A 15038-nucleotide genomic window follows, 5' to 3' on the forward strand; every position below is an offset into this window, starting at 1 on the left:
AATAAAAGCACTCGAGTAGCCTACCAGTGTAAAACGATTTGAGATGATCCTCATCACGTTTGATCGAAGGACAGAAGGAAATGTATAAGAAAAAAATACATAATCTCCTTATTTGTGTTCTGAGCTTATTCATGCAGTTGCTTTCACTCTAACATACCTCGTTTTTAAAATCACACTAGTGTACACCTGCCAAATCTGGCCGAAAACTATAGATTTTTATATAAATGTCTAAGCTACTTTATCTCTATTTTAAAAATAATTAAAAACAATACTTAGCCTATATTACTGTGACAACTGCAATAATACCATGTTATAAAATGTGAACATGTAAATTATGGACAAGATAAAGATAATATATTTTTACGTAATGTATATGCATATTATAAAATATATATATACCTATAGACTATATAAATTATTACACAAAACTATTCACAGTGTGTTCAGCTGTGACCGGGAACCCTGTGCTCAAATATACAGGAAACTAAAGTTTAGATTAAAAATAGATTAAACCGGTTTTGTGAAACCATGAATGACAGAACTGGTCAACTATTCTCGTTTACATTTACATTTACATTTATTCATTTAGCTGACGCTTTTATCCAAAGCGACTTACAATTGCTATATATGTCAGAGGTCGCACGCCTCTGGAGCAACTAGGGGTTAAGTGTCTTGCTCAGGGACACATTGGTGTCTCACAGTGGATTCGAACCCGGGTCTCTCACACCAAAGGCATGTGTCTTATCCATTGCGATCTTATCCTCTCACGTGTTTCATCTAATAAGGCGAGGAAGGCTGAGAAAATTAGTAAAGTTGAAGCTGATAAAGTTGGTTGTTTATAATGATTTGCCCACTAATGTTGCTCCTATGCAAACAATATACAAAATTAATATTTTGTTGTTATTTGTGTATTCTTTCACACACTGTTTTCCAGTCTATCTTTAATCCCAGTGTAAAGGTTGCACTCATGACTGACCAATCCGAATGGATATTCAAATGTATGTAAATTCATAATGGTATGTAAATGACGCAATGAAGAAAAAAATGTCTCATCTGTTTTTCTTCATTCAAATGAATATGACTTTTCCTAAAGAAAATTTATTTTTATTTGTTTTAATGTTTGTTGTTTCAATTTATACTTACACAATGTGAAAATGTGTAAAAGAAATGTGTCAAGAAGTTGCTATTGAATTCTCTAATTTGGAAAGTTCAATCAAAAAATAAAACATTTAAATAAAAAAAAAAAAAAAAAGCTTCCACAGATCGCTATAACATGCCCATAAAGACGTTTTGGAGACAATAAACACAATTATTAAAAAAAAAAAAAAAAAAAAAAAAAAAAAAGAGAAAGGAACAAAAGAGGCTAAACTAAATTTCCTTCCTTCTGATATCAAGATCATCTGCATACACAGCAAAATCCCCAGTGTTAAATCAACACTGCTCAGAGCAAATATGGTCCCACTCTACAGAGTGTTAAAGTAACACTAAAGCGGTGTTAAAGTTAATGAGATAATTAAGTGATTAATTGAGTGATGATTGAGCATTAATGATGAACTGCAGTTAACAAGCAGAATCACTGAAGGAAAGAGAAACACAAGAACTACAACAGACTTTTAGTCACAGCCTTAGATTAAATCAACTAAAGATAAAAAGAAGAGATTCAATATCTCAAGATCTCAGCAGAGGAGGATTAAACAACTCCACAAACAGCATTACCAGCTTCACTTATTACTAACCAGACTGACTTTATTTCTGTCAGACGTCTACAGTTCTTATCAGAGGTGGAGATTCCAGGGGTCAGAAATTTAAAGTCCTGCCATATGTTTATTCCACCCATGAACTCACACAGCAAAAACTCCAGTGTTAAATGAACTCTCCTGGGAGTTTATTTGGCTCCAGACTCAAGAGTGTTAAAGTTAATGAGATAATTAAGTGATTGATTGAGTGATGATTGACCATTATTGAAGACACCTGATGTTAACAAGCAGAATCACTGAAGGAGAAAAAATCACAATTTTAGACACCGTTATGGAGATTAGTGTTCGATTTAGTTGGGCAGTTGACCTTCAAATGATTATCTTTAGACTTTGTTTGGCTGTTGATCTGAGTTATTACAGCCAGATGAACAAAAAGAAAAGTTGATCAGGTGGTGTTGGTTATATTTGAACGTAATCATAATTTGAACTGAATCACTAAACTCAATTAGAGCCTAATCTCTGACTTAAATGTATATTGGTCATTACAACATCACAGTAATTCTACAAATTAAAATCCAGATTTTTCAATATAATTCAAATTATTTCTTAAAAGTTGTTCTGATAAAGAAAAAGAAAATCTTTCTTTAAGGCACACACAGACATCAAGATTCAGTGTATGAATCTCAACAATGGTGACAAAAAGAATATTCAATTAGGAAAACAAGACAATTCAGATCATAATTTATTCATACCGCAATGCATGATGGGAGCCATGGATGAGTTTTGATTGGTGGCACCCAGAATGCACTGCAACATGCTTTATTATTGTCACCATTGTTGAGAATCACAGGCTGATTCTTGGTGTCAGTGTGTCCAAGTAATATAATTTTTCATAGTCTTTTGATCAGAACAACTTTCAAGAAATCTTTCTGATTACATTGAAAATGATTAACATGGCATAATATTAGAATCACAGGCACCTATAATCAACAAGGTAAACTTAACTCTCTAAATGAGTTTTGTGATTCAGGTCAAATTATGATTATTTCAAAACATAACCAACACCACCTGATCAATGTTTCTCTTTGTTCATCTGAGAGTTATAACCCAGATACAACAGCCAAACAAAATCTAAAGTTATTAGTTTAAGGGTCAAGAGCCCAACTAAAGCAAACACTGATCACCATAATGGCAACTTAAAAAAGAGATTTTCTCCTTCAGTAATTCTGCTTGTTAACATCAGGTGTTTTCAATAATGCTCAATCATCACTCAAACAATTACTTAATTAGCTCATTAACTTTAACACTCTTGAGTCTGGAGCCAGAAAAAAAAACAGGAGAGTTCATTTAACACTGGAGTGTTTGCTGTGTGAGTTCATGGGTGGAATAAAAATATGGCAGGACTTTTACTTTCTGACCCCTGGACTCTCCACCTCCGATTGCTTTGTGTATAACCACACAAATACCATAGTTAAACGATGGTTTTGTAGCAAATTGTGTAATTTTTGGTTACCATTTTTTTTTTTATTTTTTTATTCGTAGTAAAACCATGGTTGATTTTCACAAGGGTACAAATATAAAATTGATCTGAGATCAGGTAACAATCAGACACTGTTATGTAGTGACGCAGGCTCAATTACTTAAATCACATCACTTTGGCAGTCTTAAACTCTCTCTGAATTACTCGATCAAAACAACTGATTCGCAAAGGTTTCGAATATTAGAAGCAGTGTTTCGAAGTGCTCATACCTTTCTGACCCCAGGTGGCTGGATCAGCACATGTGATCCTCAGACACAGACAGACACAACACAACAAACTCTGAGAAATCTTTAAAACTGCTCATTACACCGAGGGCTGTGAGCAACTTGAAAAGTTTGGTCTCGTATACCCTCGTCCTCACATATCTGCTTCTTGTAGGCCTCCATCAGTTCAGTCAGAGGAAACGTGAAGCTGAAATTGCCGTATGAGGTTTCATTTATGAATGGTGGTGAATTCACTCAGGAACGGCTGCTGAGCTGCTATTTCTTCTTTGCTTCTGTCTGGGAATGAACTCTCGAGGAAACGCTCCTCAGCGGCTCTTATATCCACTTCACTGATCTTCAGGCTCCACCATTAAAATTAATATTTACCAAATCCCCTGAATCCCCCTGACTTCCAGATCTCTGGAAGACTTGTCTTGTCAGTGACATGAGCCACTTCTGTTAATCACTATAGTGATCAGGTTTAGCTGTCGAATCACAATTCTGTATGGGACTGCAGATGAGAAATATTTGAGCAAATGCTCAATGATAAATACCATTACATGCAAAAGTATAATTTCTCAGTCTTTCAATCGCTCTCTCTACACTGGGAATGAAACATGACAAAACATCATTGACACTTTTCTCTCTCTAAACCACTAAAAGCTGTAATATTGAACCGAGTGATGCATATGCTTTTAACACTTGTCATTTAAAGCTCATTAGTCTTCTGTTGTTAATGAAAAAGGGACTACTGTTCCAATCATTGGGATTTCAACTACACTATAAATGTGTCTAAATATAATTTATTATGTAATTATAAATTAAAAATGTACTCAAGGTGCAAGACACTTAAAGGGTTAGTTCACCTAAAAATGAAAATTCTGTCAGTAATTACTCACCCTCATGTTGTTCCAACCCCGTAAGACTTTCGGTCATCTTCGGAACACAAATTAAGATATTTTTGATTAAATCTGAGAGCTGGATCACTCCTCCACAGGCTTATGGACACTATAACTTGCTGGCCCAGAAAATGCATTATAAAGACATCGTTAATATAGTCCAAGTGACTCCAGTGGCTCAATCTTAAGTTTATAAAGCGAAGAGAATACTTTTTGTGCGCAAAAACAAACAAAAATAACAACTTTATTCCACTTTTCATTTCCTTCTCTCTGGACCTCTAGTTTTTTTTACGTAGTGTAATAGCGTAGCGTGTCTGTGTTTCACGTCACCACGTATCACACATGACCAGCGTCGCCCAATAGTGAGCCTACGTGGTTCACATTTGTTTTGCCAAACAAAAAGGTGAAACGCATGGCCGTACACTTATTACCAGATTTACTTTATTTAATTTGCGGTTTAATGAAATCATATTTTGCATTTTAAAGTCACCATGATGGTGGTTAGCGTTTGCTTTAGTTGTGCTCTTGACCCTTGACTCTTTAAAATAAACTTTTCTCTAGCTGCTAAAGATTTGTGTTTATAAAGCATAATAGTTGTAGCTAAACAAGCCGTGAGATCAGGTGATGTTGGCTGTTTATTGATGATGTCATGTAGCAACCGCTAACCACCATCATGGTGACTTTAAAATGCAAAATATGATTTCATTAAACCGGAAATGATATAAAGTAAATCTGGTTAGTTTTAAGTGAAGTTGGTAATAAGTGTACGGCCATGCGTTTCACCTTTTTGTTTGGCAAAATGACATCAGCAGCTCTAGGTCAAATCTTGACATCAAATTGACATAGAAACTTTGACGTCAATATGACTTTCATTTTTGACCTATTTCGTGACGTCATTTTGACATCAAGGTGCCCGCTGGGCTGTGACAGAATCAGAGAACTGAAAGAAGAAATTGAGGACGAGGACATCACCTTCCTGCAGGTCTACACACACACATGTGAATCACGTATGGTCCCAAACAGTGTTTTTTTACTAACCGGAAATTTTAACCGTTTACGTAGAGGGCAAATGATGTTTAACCAGAGGTGGAGATTCCAGGGGTCAGAAAGTAAAAGTCCTGCCATATGTTTATTCCACCCATGAACTCCACAGCAAAAACTCCAGTGTTAAATGAACTCTCATGTGAGTTTATTTGGCTCCAGACTCAAGAGTGTTAAAGTTAATGAGATAATTAAGTGATTGTTTGAGTGATGATTGAGCATTATTGAAGACACCTGATGTTAACAAGCAGAATCACTGAAGGAGAAAAATCACAATTTTAGACACCGTTATGGAGATTAGTGTTCGATTTAGTTGGGCAGTTGACCTTCAGATGATTATCTTTAGATTTTGTTTGGCTGTTGATCTGAGTTATTACAGCCAGATGAACAAAAAGAAAAGTTGATCAGATGGTGTTGGTTATATTTGAACATAATCATAATTTGATCTGAATCACTGAACTCAATTAGAGCCTAATCTCTGACTTAAATGTATATTGGTCATTACAACATCACATTAATTCTTAGGGCTGGGCGATTTAAATCGCGATATTGTTATGCGCATCTCGTCAGTAAAGCCGGTTCCTTGATTTAGTAGTAAATCTCCATCACCTGCTTTCAGATGGAGCGGCATTTAGGGCTGAGGAGATAATTAAGTGATTAATTTAGTGATGATTGAGCATTATTGAAGACGTTAACAAGCAGAATCACTGAAGGAGAAAATCACAAATTGTAAGTTACCATTATGGTTATGGGTGTTTGCTTTAGTTGGGCTCTAGACCATTATATGTTTACTTTAATATTTACTGTTGTTTGTCTGCTGTTATTGATTTATAAAAGATAAATGAACAAAGTAAAATGTTATCTTATAGTGTTGGTTATGTTTTGACAATCATACTGTGATCTGAAAAGTGAAACATAATAAGATAGTTTGGTTTAACTTGTTAGCAGCAGTTTTGTGATTCTTCAGCCTATGATTATCAGGACTTTACTTATAATTCAAAATGTTTAGACATCAATAATCAGCCTGTGAATGATGATTGTCATAATATAACCAACAAAGATCACTTTTTTTTCTTTGTTCAACTGGCAGTTTTAACTCAGATACAACCGCCAAACAAAATCTAAAGTACACATGAAAGGGTCAGAGCCCAACTAAAGCAACTACCCATCACAATAATGGTAACTTACAATTTGCGATTTTCTCCTTCAGCGATTCTACTTGTTAACATCAGGTGTCTTCAATAATGCTCAATCATCACTAAATTAATCACTTAGTTATCTCATTAACGTAAACACTCTTGAGTGTGGACTCATACACTCCCAGGGGTGTTAATTTAACACTGGAGATTTTGCTGTATACAAAGAGCCGCAGTTAACTGACAAGCTGAGCCATATCGCATTAAATATCGCTGGCGATACGTCCGCGATATTGATGTGATTTGGCTCAGCTTGTCAGTTAACTACGGCTCTTTGTAGTAAATGCCGCTTCATCTGAAAGCAGGTGATGGCGATTTACTACTAATCATGGAACCGGCATTACTGATGAGATGCGCATAACAATATCGCGATTTAAATCGCCCAGCCCTAGTAATTCTACAGATTAAGTTCCAGATTTTTCAATATAAATCAAATTATTTCTTAAAAGTTGTTCTGATAAAGAAAAAGACAATCTTTCTTTGAGGCACACACAGACATCAAGATTCAGTGTATGAATCTCAACAATGGTGACAAAAAGAACCGCAATGCATGATGGGAGCCATGGATGAGTTTTGATTGGTGGCACCCAGAATGCACTGCAACATGCTTTATTATTGTCACCATTGTTGAGAATCACAGGCTGATTCTTGGTGTCAGTGTGTCCAAATAATATAATTTTTCAAAGTCCTTTGATCAGAACAACTTTCAAGAAATCTTTCTGATTACATTGAAAATGATTAACATGGCATAAAATTAGAATCGCAGGCACCTATAATCAACAAGGTAAACTTAACTCTCTAAACAAGTTTTGTGATTCAGGTCAAATTATGATTGTTAAAACATAACCAACACCACCTGATCAACGTTTCTCTTTGTTCATCTGAGAGTTATAACCCAGATACAACAACCAATCAAAATCTAAAGTTATTAGTTTAAGGGTCAAGAGCCCAACTAAAGCAAACACTGATCACCATAATGGCAACTTAAAAAAGAGATTTTCTCCTTCAGTGATTCTGCTTGTTAACATCAGGTGTTTTCAATAATGGTCAATCATCACTCAAACAATCACTTAATTATCTCATTATCTTTAACACTCTTGAGTCTGGAGCCAAATAAACTCACAGGAGAGTTAATTTAACACTGGAGTGTTTGCTGTGTGAGTTCATGGGTGGAATAAATATATGGCAGGACTTTTACTTTCTGACCCCTGGACTTTCCACCTCTGTGTTTAACACAACTTCCTTTGTCAACAAAAATGAATTTCATCTTTTTTTCCAGAGCTGTGTGTGGAGTGAATGGCAGGATTTACCACAGTGTAATAGAAAGGCAAATAATTTCTCATCTACTGCTAGCATTCAGCAAAACTATATCAAACCCATTTATATCAGTCTCTATATTTATCATTATTTCAGTATCTTTCAGTATCTAATTAATATGTAACTCCACAAATTCTTCTGAAGAGTGCAATTGCAGATTTGTAAAAAAACAAAATTGCAAAAGTTACATTATTTTACAATTTTTTAACAAGTTTTGCTTATACATATTTTCACATTATTTCTTATTTACTAAATATTATGTCGAATAAATTTAAATTTCTAATTGTCGACCACTTCTTATTTGAAAGACAGCAGTTCATCACTGATTTCAGAACGATCTTAGAAAATGAATCGATCCTTTACTCTTTTCCACAATATCCCACAGCTCTTTGTGTTTCTCCACAGTTGTACAGCAGAACAATCTCTCCCTGCGTCTCAATGTCCACACTATCCATCCTGAACAGTGTGTGAGATTAGAATAAGTGAGTCCCAAAGCGTAGTATGTTGAACAGAGTGTGCCAGAAGTCCCGGATGGTTGACTGGATTTTTAAAGTGTGGATCCATGCTCATTATAACAGCTAATATTACCCACAATCCCCTGCGCTTTGGAGGAGGATCCAGTTCAGAACTACAAACATGAGTAAAAAGTGTTCAGAAAACTACAAACATGGCGGATATGACCGACAGTTGAGTAGAGAGGGTTAGATAAAAGGGTTGATAATCAGTGACTAATAATCATTTAAGCTGATAAAAATATTATGTTATCTGACAAACAGAGTACAGACATTTAGAGCGTAGTATAAGTAGGCGAATTGTTTTGTAGCGTTTTGATGTATGTCTATATCATGTGACTCTCCGACTGGGACGTAACACTATAGGCTACTGAACTGTTTATGACTCATTATTGCTTTTAGCAGCGCTCAGTTTATAAACACATTTGGTCAGCACTGAGGGTTATTGAGAGCGCTACACAAAAGCTTTAGAGCAACAGGAGAGTTTTGTTAGTTTCCCTTTTATTAAGCGATATCAGATTCAGTCTGATATATTTAATATGAGTCGGACTCTTCCCATATGTGAAATCTTCTACAAACACAGATGCTGGAGGCAAGAGACAAAGGCATGGTAACAAATTAGGAAAGCTTTATTGATAAATTTGCACTTTTATCAAAGTTATATAAAAAGTAGAAGAAGAAGAAGCTATCTAATGAAAGTAGAGCAATTCTGGATGGAAACTCCTTAGCAGTTAAATGGTAAATATTGTAATATGAAAATGGAAAAGTACATTACAAATTTCATTAAATGAGAGTAAAATTAATATAAGTGATAACTGCATGCAATACTGCCTGTATATATCTGGAATGCATTTTTGCCTAAAATGCCTCTTTAACTCGATTCAAGGCAAGAAACTCGTTCACTGGTCTTGAGATTTTGTTCTATTTTGCTTTTTTATTAAACTATATCCAGATTTCAGTTACAATAAAAATCTCAAAATCATTTCTCAAAATAAGTTTCAAACCAGACTTCATCCAATGTTGAGATTTCTGGTCTGAAAATGTATTCTAATTCGTGCATATTTATTTAGATAATGCCTCTTTGCGTTCTATCAGCCTGTGGTGGCTTGCCTTAAACTGTTTGTTACACTGCACATCCTCAGAGTCCAGGGAACAGGTAGAGTTTCTTGGGAAGGGACGTCCTGTCAATACACGGCATTAGTTTTTTCAGACCCATGAATCGTGTGTCTTTCTCCATGCATGAGGTGACCTATAATAAAAAAAGATCACAAGTGAATGTGACAAAGCAAACTCCTGTATGTATTTTAGCTGAGCAAAGCACTGGGAGAGATTATTTTGCCTTTGGGATGAAATAAAGCAAACCAATTTAAATGGGATTTTCATCATTTACCTTCCTGAACAACTCTTTAATTTCATCAGCATGAGCCTGTTTACAGAACACCTCCACGATGTAACAGATAAAATAACTTCCTTCGTCAGTATCCCTGTATGCACGGATACCTGTTGAGAAAAACAATTGGTAGGTTGAAGAACTTCACAAAGCAACCCAAACTTTGCTCATTATTGAGGAAACACTGGCCAACATCAACAGACTGCTTCTATGGGGCGCCGTTTGTAAAGCGGCTCACTCTGAAAATAACAGCAACATTTTGTCACATTTAGCTTCAAACAATGTTTAAAAAACTGGTATGAATTTTTGACGGCCACTTTTTAGCACATTTACAACAATATTTGTCAACTTAGAGATATTTTAAATAGTTAAATCTAAATATTAAATGTTACACCTAAATGTTAAATCTAAATGCTAAATCTAAATCTAAATGTTAAATCTAAATCTAAATGTTAAATCTAAATGCTAAATCTAAATGCTAAATCTAAATGTTATATCTAAATCTAAATATTAAATCTAAATCTAAATGCATGATGGGTAGCTTTCATAGTACAAAACTCATCCTTAATTCCCAAGCTTTTTTGTTTTGATTGTCACCGTTGTTGTGATTCATATCCAAAATCTTGATGTCTGTGTGTGACTACATGATGCACTTGCTCAAAACATCATGTGCACATGCTTTTTATACACCTTCAAATAAGTGATAATTTAAATGCTTTTAGCACCAATATTGCAGTTCCACAAGGTTGGTGGTTATTAATCCCAAATATAAATACAAAACTTTAAACACAATATTAAATACCCAGTTTGTGATGATTATGTCATCATCAACATTGAGTTGATAACATCTCATACTTTTTCTAGGCTTTCTCTGCCACAACAATTGTGTTACACAAACACACTGTTACAGCAGTCAAAGGAAAGTTAAAGTATAAAGAAAGGGGACCAAGAGCCCAACTAAAGCAAACACTGATCACCACAATGGTGACACTTCAAATGAAACAAATATCAACATCTAAACCTCTGTTTATTCTCACTAAGATCATCTGACAGCAATAGTCAAAGTAATTATGTCTAAATGAGACCATAAATGATGTTGAAATATGTCCACAATGCCCACATCTGAACTAGTTTTTAACCTTGTACGAAGGTTCGATGAACGTCTATATCGGACGTGCAGAACACGTCAAAAAAACACGTCATAAAAACTTTCATTCTGGCTCCTCAGTGGACGTCATTTCAACGTCCGATTTTTGTGACAAAGACGTTGAAAAGACGTCTTTTGGACATCATTTTGCTTAGTGGGATCAGTGTTTTCTGAGCACGTACCAGGGAGGCAGGACTTAAAAGAGATGAAGTCTTTCTCTTTGTGCACAGCGGAGTCTGACTGTATATTCACACCTCCTGCATGATCTGGACAGAGAAACGGTTAATGATATGGATAATAATATTACTGTAAATCCAGGAAAAATATGAATATAGAGTAAAAAGAGAAACAGAAATATGATAATGTCGTACTTCCTCTGCAGGCTTGAATCAGAATAACCTTTGGTTTATCAATCAGAGCAGGACATTTCTCTGAGCTCAGACTGGAGAAGATGTCGTCAACAATGAAGAAATCATTGGGGTTTTTACTCCAATGATAGTTGACACCTAAAATGGCATCTTTATTTAGGAATCTGTCCTCATATTTGACACCATTGTCTTCATTATTTTGGATTATGTTCCCATGAGACATCAGGACCACAAAGGTGCTGTCCGAGTCTTCATGTTCAGGACGTGCAGCGAAGTCCTCGACTCTATCAGATATTTGCTGTCAATAAAAACATTTTTTTTTTTTTTTACAGAAATGCAGAGTATATAATGCATTGTAAAATATTTGTTCACATCTCTATATCCACATCAGAAGTCCACTAGCTCTATACGCACTTGCCCAGTTAGATTTGTGTATTTCTCAACTCTGTAACCCAAAGCTGTCAGCAGCCACTCCATGTTCTCCTCGTCTCTCTCTGCTCCAGCCCTGTTGTCTACACTGAAAAAAATGATACTTTGGATTAACTTAAACAAATTGATGTAATTTGTTACAGCTAATTTTTTTAGATTTTCTCAAATTGTATTTATGATTTAGTTAAAACCATAAATTTTGATTAATGTCAAACCAAAATTTTAAGTTTTACCTTTACCCAAAGTACACAGCAAAAACTCCAGTGTTAAATTAACACTCAAGAGTGTTAAAGTTAATGAGATAATTAAGTGATTAATTTAGTGATGATTGAGCATTATTGAAGACACCTGATGTTAACAAGCAGAATCACTGAAGGAGAAAATCACTAATTGTAAGTTACCATTAGGGAGAATAGTGTTTGCTTTAGTTGGGCTCTTCACCCTTATATGTTTACTTTAAATTTTGTTTGTCTGCTGTTATTGATTTATAACAGTCAGATGAACAAAGAAAAGTGTGGTGTTGGTTATGTTTTGACATAATCATGCTGTGATCTGAAGAATGAAACTTATTGAGATAGTTTGGTTTAACTTGTCAATTATATCAGCTCTGTAATTCTACAGCATATGATTTTCAGAATTTTTCATATAACCCATAATATTTAATAAACATTTTTCTAATCAAAAGACTTTCGAATTAATTTATTTAAAAACACAGACATCAATAATCAGCCTGTGAATCTCAACAATGGTGACAATAATAAAGCATGTTGCAGCGGCTGCCACCAATCACAACTCATTAATGGCTCCCATCATGCATTGCGGTATGAATAAATTATGATCTGAATTGTCTATGTAATTTCCTTTTCCTAATTGAATATTTTGCTTGTCACCATTGTTGAGATGCATAGACTGAAACTTGACGTCTGCGTGTGCCTAAAAGAAAGATTTTTTTTTTTCCCAAAACAACTTTTAAGAAATCCTTTATATTATATCAACAATTCTGGATATTTATGCAGAATCACAGTTATTCTGTAATAAACAACATAAACCTATGTCAGAAATAAGGATCTTAATGAGTTCAGTGATCAAGTTCAAATGATGATTGTCATAATATAACCAACACCATCAGATCACTTTTTTTTTTCTTTGTTCATCTGGCAGTTTTAATTCAGATATAACAGCCAAACAAATATTAAAGTAAACATATAATGGTCTAGAGCCCAACTAAAGCAAACACACATCACCATAATGGTAACTTACAATTTGTGATTTTCTCCTTCAGTGATTCTGCTTGTTAACATCAGGTGTCTTCAATAATAGTCAATCATCACTCAATTAATCACTTAATTATCTCATTAACTTTAACACTCTTGAGTGTTAATTTAACACTGGAGTTTTTGCTGTGTACTTTGGGTAAAGGTAAAACGTTGAGTTGGAAAAAATTAAAATTTAGGTTTGACATTAATCAAAATTTATGGTTTTAACTAAATCATAAATACAATTTGAGAAAAACTAAAAAAATTAGCTGTAACAAATTACATCAATTTTTTTAAGTTAATCCAAAGTATCATTTTAGAGGGTGTAACACTTACTTTGAGGCAAAGTGAAAACAGAAGGTATAAACTGAAAATCACAATTTTCCATTGGACCAATGCAAATATATACTTTGAATGAATTGCACTGATGTTTCACTTTTTTCAGTGTATGTACTTAAACTGTATGTTGGTGATCAGCAGAGCTAAACGTTTCCTCTGAGTCTTGTCCTTTGGTATATAAACCTGTGAGAAAACATCAGTATTAGCAGAATTATAACACTAATAAAGTCACCTCAACTGAAACTACATAAGGAGTGATTATAAATGCATTGTGTGAATAGATGAATCAACAATATAAAATTCATAATTATATAAAATAAATCATAAAAAGTGATTTAGATTTAGATTTAGAGGCCATAAATGAATGTTTTCCCATATTGGTGTTGATATCATGAGAGAAAAATAATATTAAATACAGCAATGGCCAATAAATAAATAGAGTGTGTTTAACAACGTAATTTTTCATAATACCGGTATATCATAAGCTTGAAAACTCAATGTTACGGCACCAAATTAACGATGGCTATTAACTGATATTTGACATCTCTCTGGTATTAAAACAAGATTAATGTGTCCAGCATCTGGAGGGCCACAGTCCATCAGCGTTCAGATCCTCTCAGAGACATTCAGTCTTTGTTCATTTCACTATCATGGACTTATAGTTTGAATTTCATCATTTCCTGTGTTCTTTGTTCATGTTTCTCTCTTTCATTTGTTGCTATGGTAACTCATTTAATCGTCGCATCTGCTAGTCGTTTTAGTTCATTTTCTGTAAAGTTCCTCATCCCAGTGGGCATTTGATGTCAATTTAACATCAATATGACATTAAATTGATGTCAAAATTACGTCAAGAAATTGGTCAAAAATGAAAGTCAAATTGACGTCAAAGTGTTGATGTCAATTTGATGTCAAGATTTTGACCTCTGCTGATGTCATTTTGCCAAACAAAAAGGTGAAACGCATGGCCGTACACTTATTACCAGCTTCACTTTAAACTAACCAGATTTACTTTATTTAATTTCCAGTTTAATGAAATCATATTTTGTATTTTAAAGTCACCATGATGGTGGTTAGCGTTTGCTTTAGTTGTGCTCTTGACCCTTTACTCTTTAATATAAAAAAAATTCTGGCTGCTTTAATTGTGTGTTTATAAAGCACAATTGTTGTAGCTAAAAAAGCCATCAGAAACTGAGATCAGGAGATGTTGGCTGTTTATTGATGAAATCATCATGTAATTCCCTGAATCCCTGATCATTTTCAGTGTCTAATGTTTTTGATTATATAGGACTTGTGGTTTAAAAGCGGTTTTATTCATGACAGAAGTAATTTGATTCTACAGCATATCTAACAGTGTTGTTTATCGAATAATGCACTTGGTTTTTAGTAACTATTTAGTGCACAAAAACTTTTCATCTGTGACATTGCCTAGACGCACACAGACATCAAGAAACAGCGTATGAATCTCAACAATGGTGACAATCAAACAAAATATCCAGATAATCAGATCAACTCCAGCTGCATAATTTATTAAAGCTGCAATGCATGCTGGGAGATATGGGTGAGTTTTGATTGGTGGTACCCAGCATGCACTGCAGCATGAAGTATTTTATTGATTGTCACCATTGTTGAGAGTCATACACTGATTCTTGATAGCTAAGTAATAATGTAGAATTTAATGCACTAAATGTTTTTTTAATTCCTGTA

General features: G+C 34.4%; 1 protein-coding gene across 2 annotated transcripts in view; it reads right to left on the reverse strand.

Moving 5' to 3' along the window:
- Nucleotides 1–9098: 9098 nt before the first annotated feature.
- Nucleotides 9099–15038, reverse strand: part of LOC308686403 (caspase b-like) — a 28848-nt gene continuing 22908 nt past the window's right edge. The window contains exons 4-9 of one of the 2 annotated variants that reach the window (XM_081394826.1): nucleotides 13450–13517; nucleotides 11725–11827; nucleotides 11314–11608; nucleotides 11125–11208; nucleotides 9796–9905; nucleotides 9099–9654 (exon numbers count right to left, since the gene is read on the reverse strand). In XM_081394826.1, the coding sequence (XP_081250952.1) occupies nucleotides 9544–9654; nucleotides 9796–9905; nucleotides 11125–11208; nucleotides 11314–11608; nucleotides 11725–11827; nucleotides 13450–13517 (771 nt within the window). In that variant the 3' untranslated portion in view covers nucleotides 9099–9543. The remainder of the gene's footprint in view (nucleotides 9655–9795; nucleotides 9906–11124; nucleotides 11209–11313; nucleotides 11609–11724; nucleotides 11828–13449; nucleotides 13518–15038) is intronic. The other variant, XM_081394827.1, reaches the window with a different exon arrangement.

This window comes from Scardinius erythrophthalmus (assembly GCF_964197995.2).
Source record: "Scardinius erythrophthalmus genome assembly, contig: HAP1_SCAFFOLD_246, whole genome shotgun sequence".
Taxonomy (NCBI): domain Eukaryota; kingdom Metazoa; phylum Chordata; class Actinopteri; order Cypriniformes; family Leuciscidae; genus Scardinius; species Scardinius erythrophthalmus.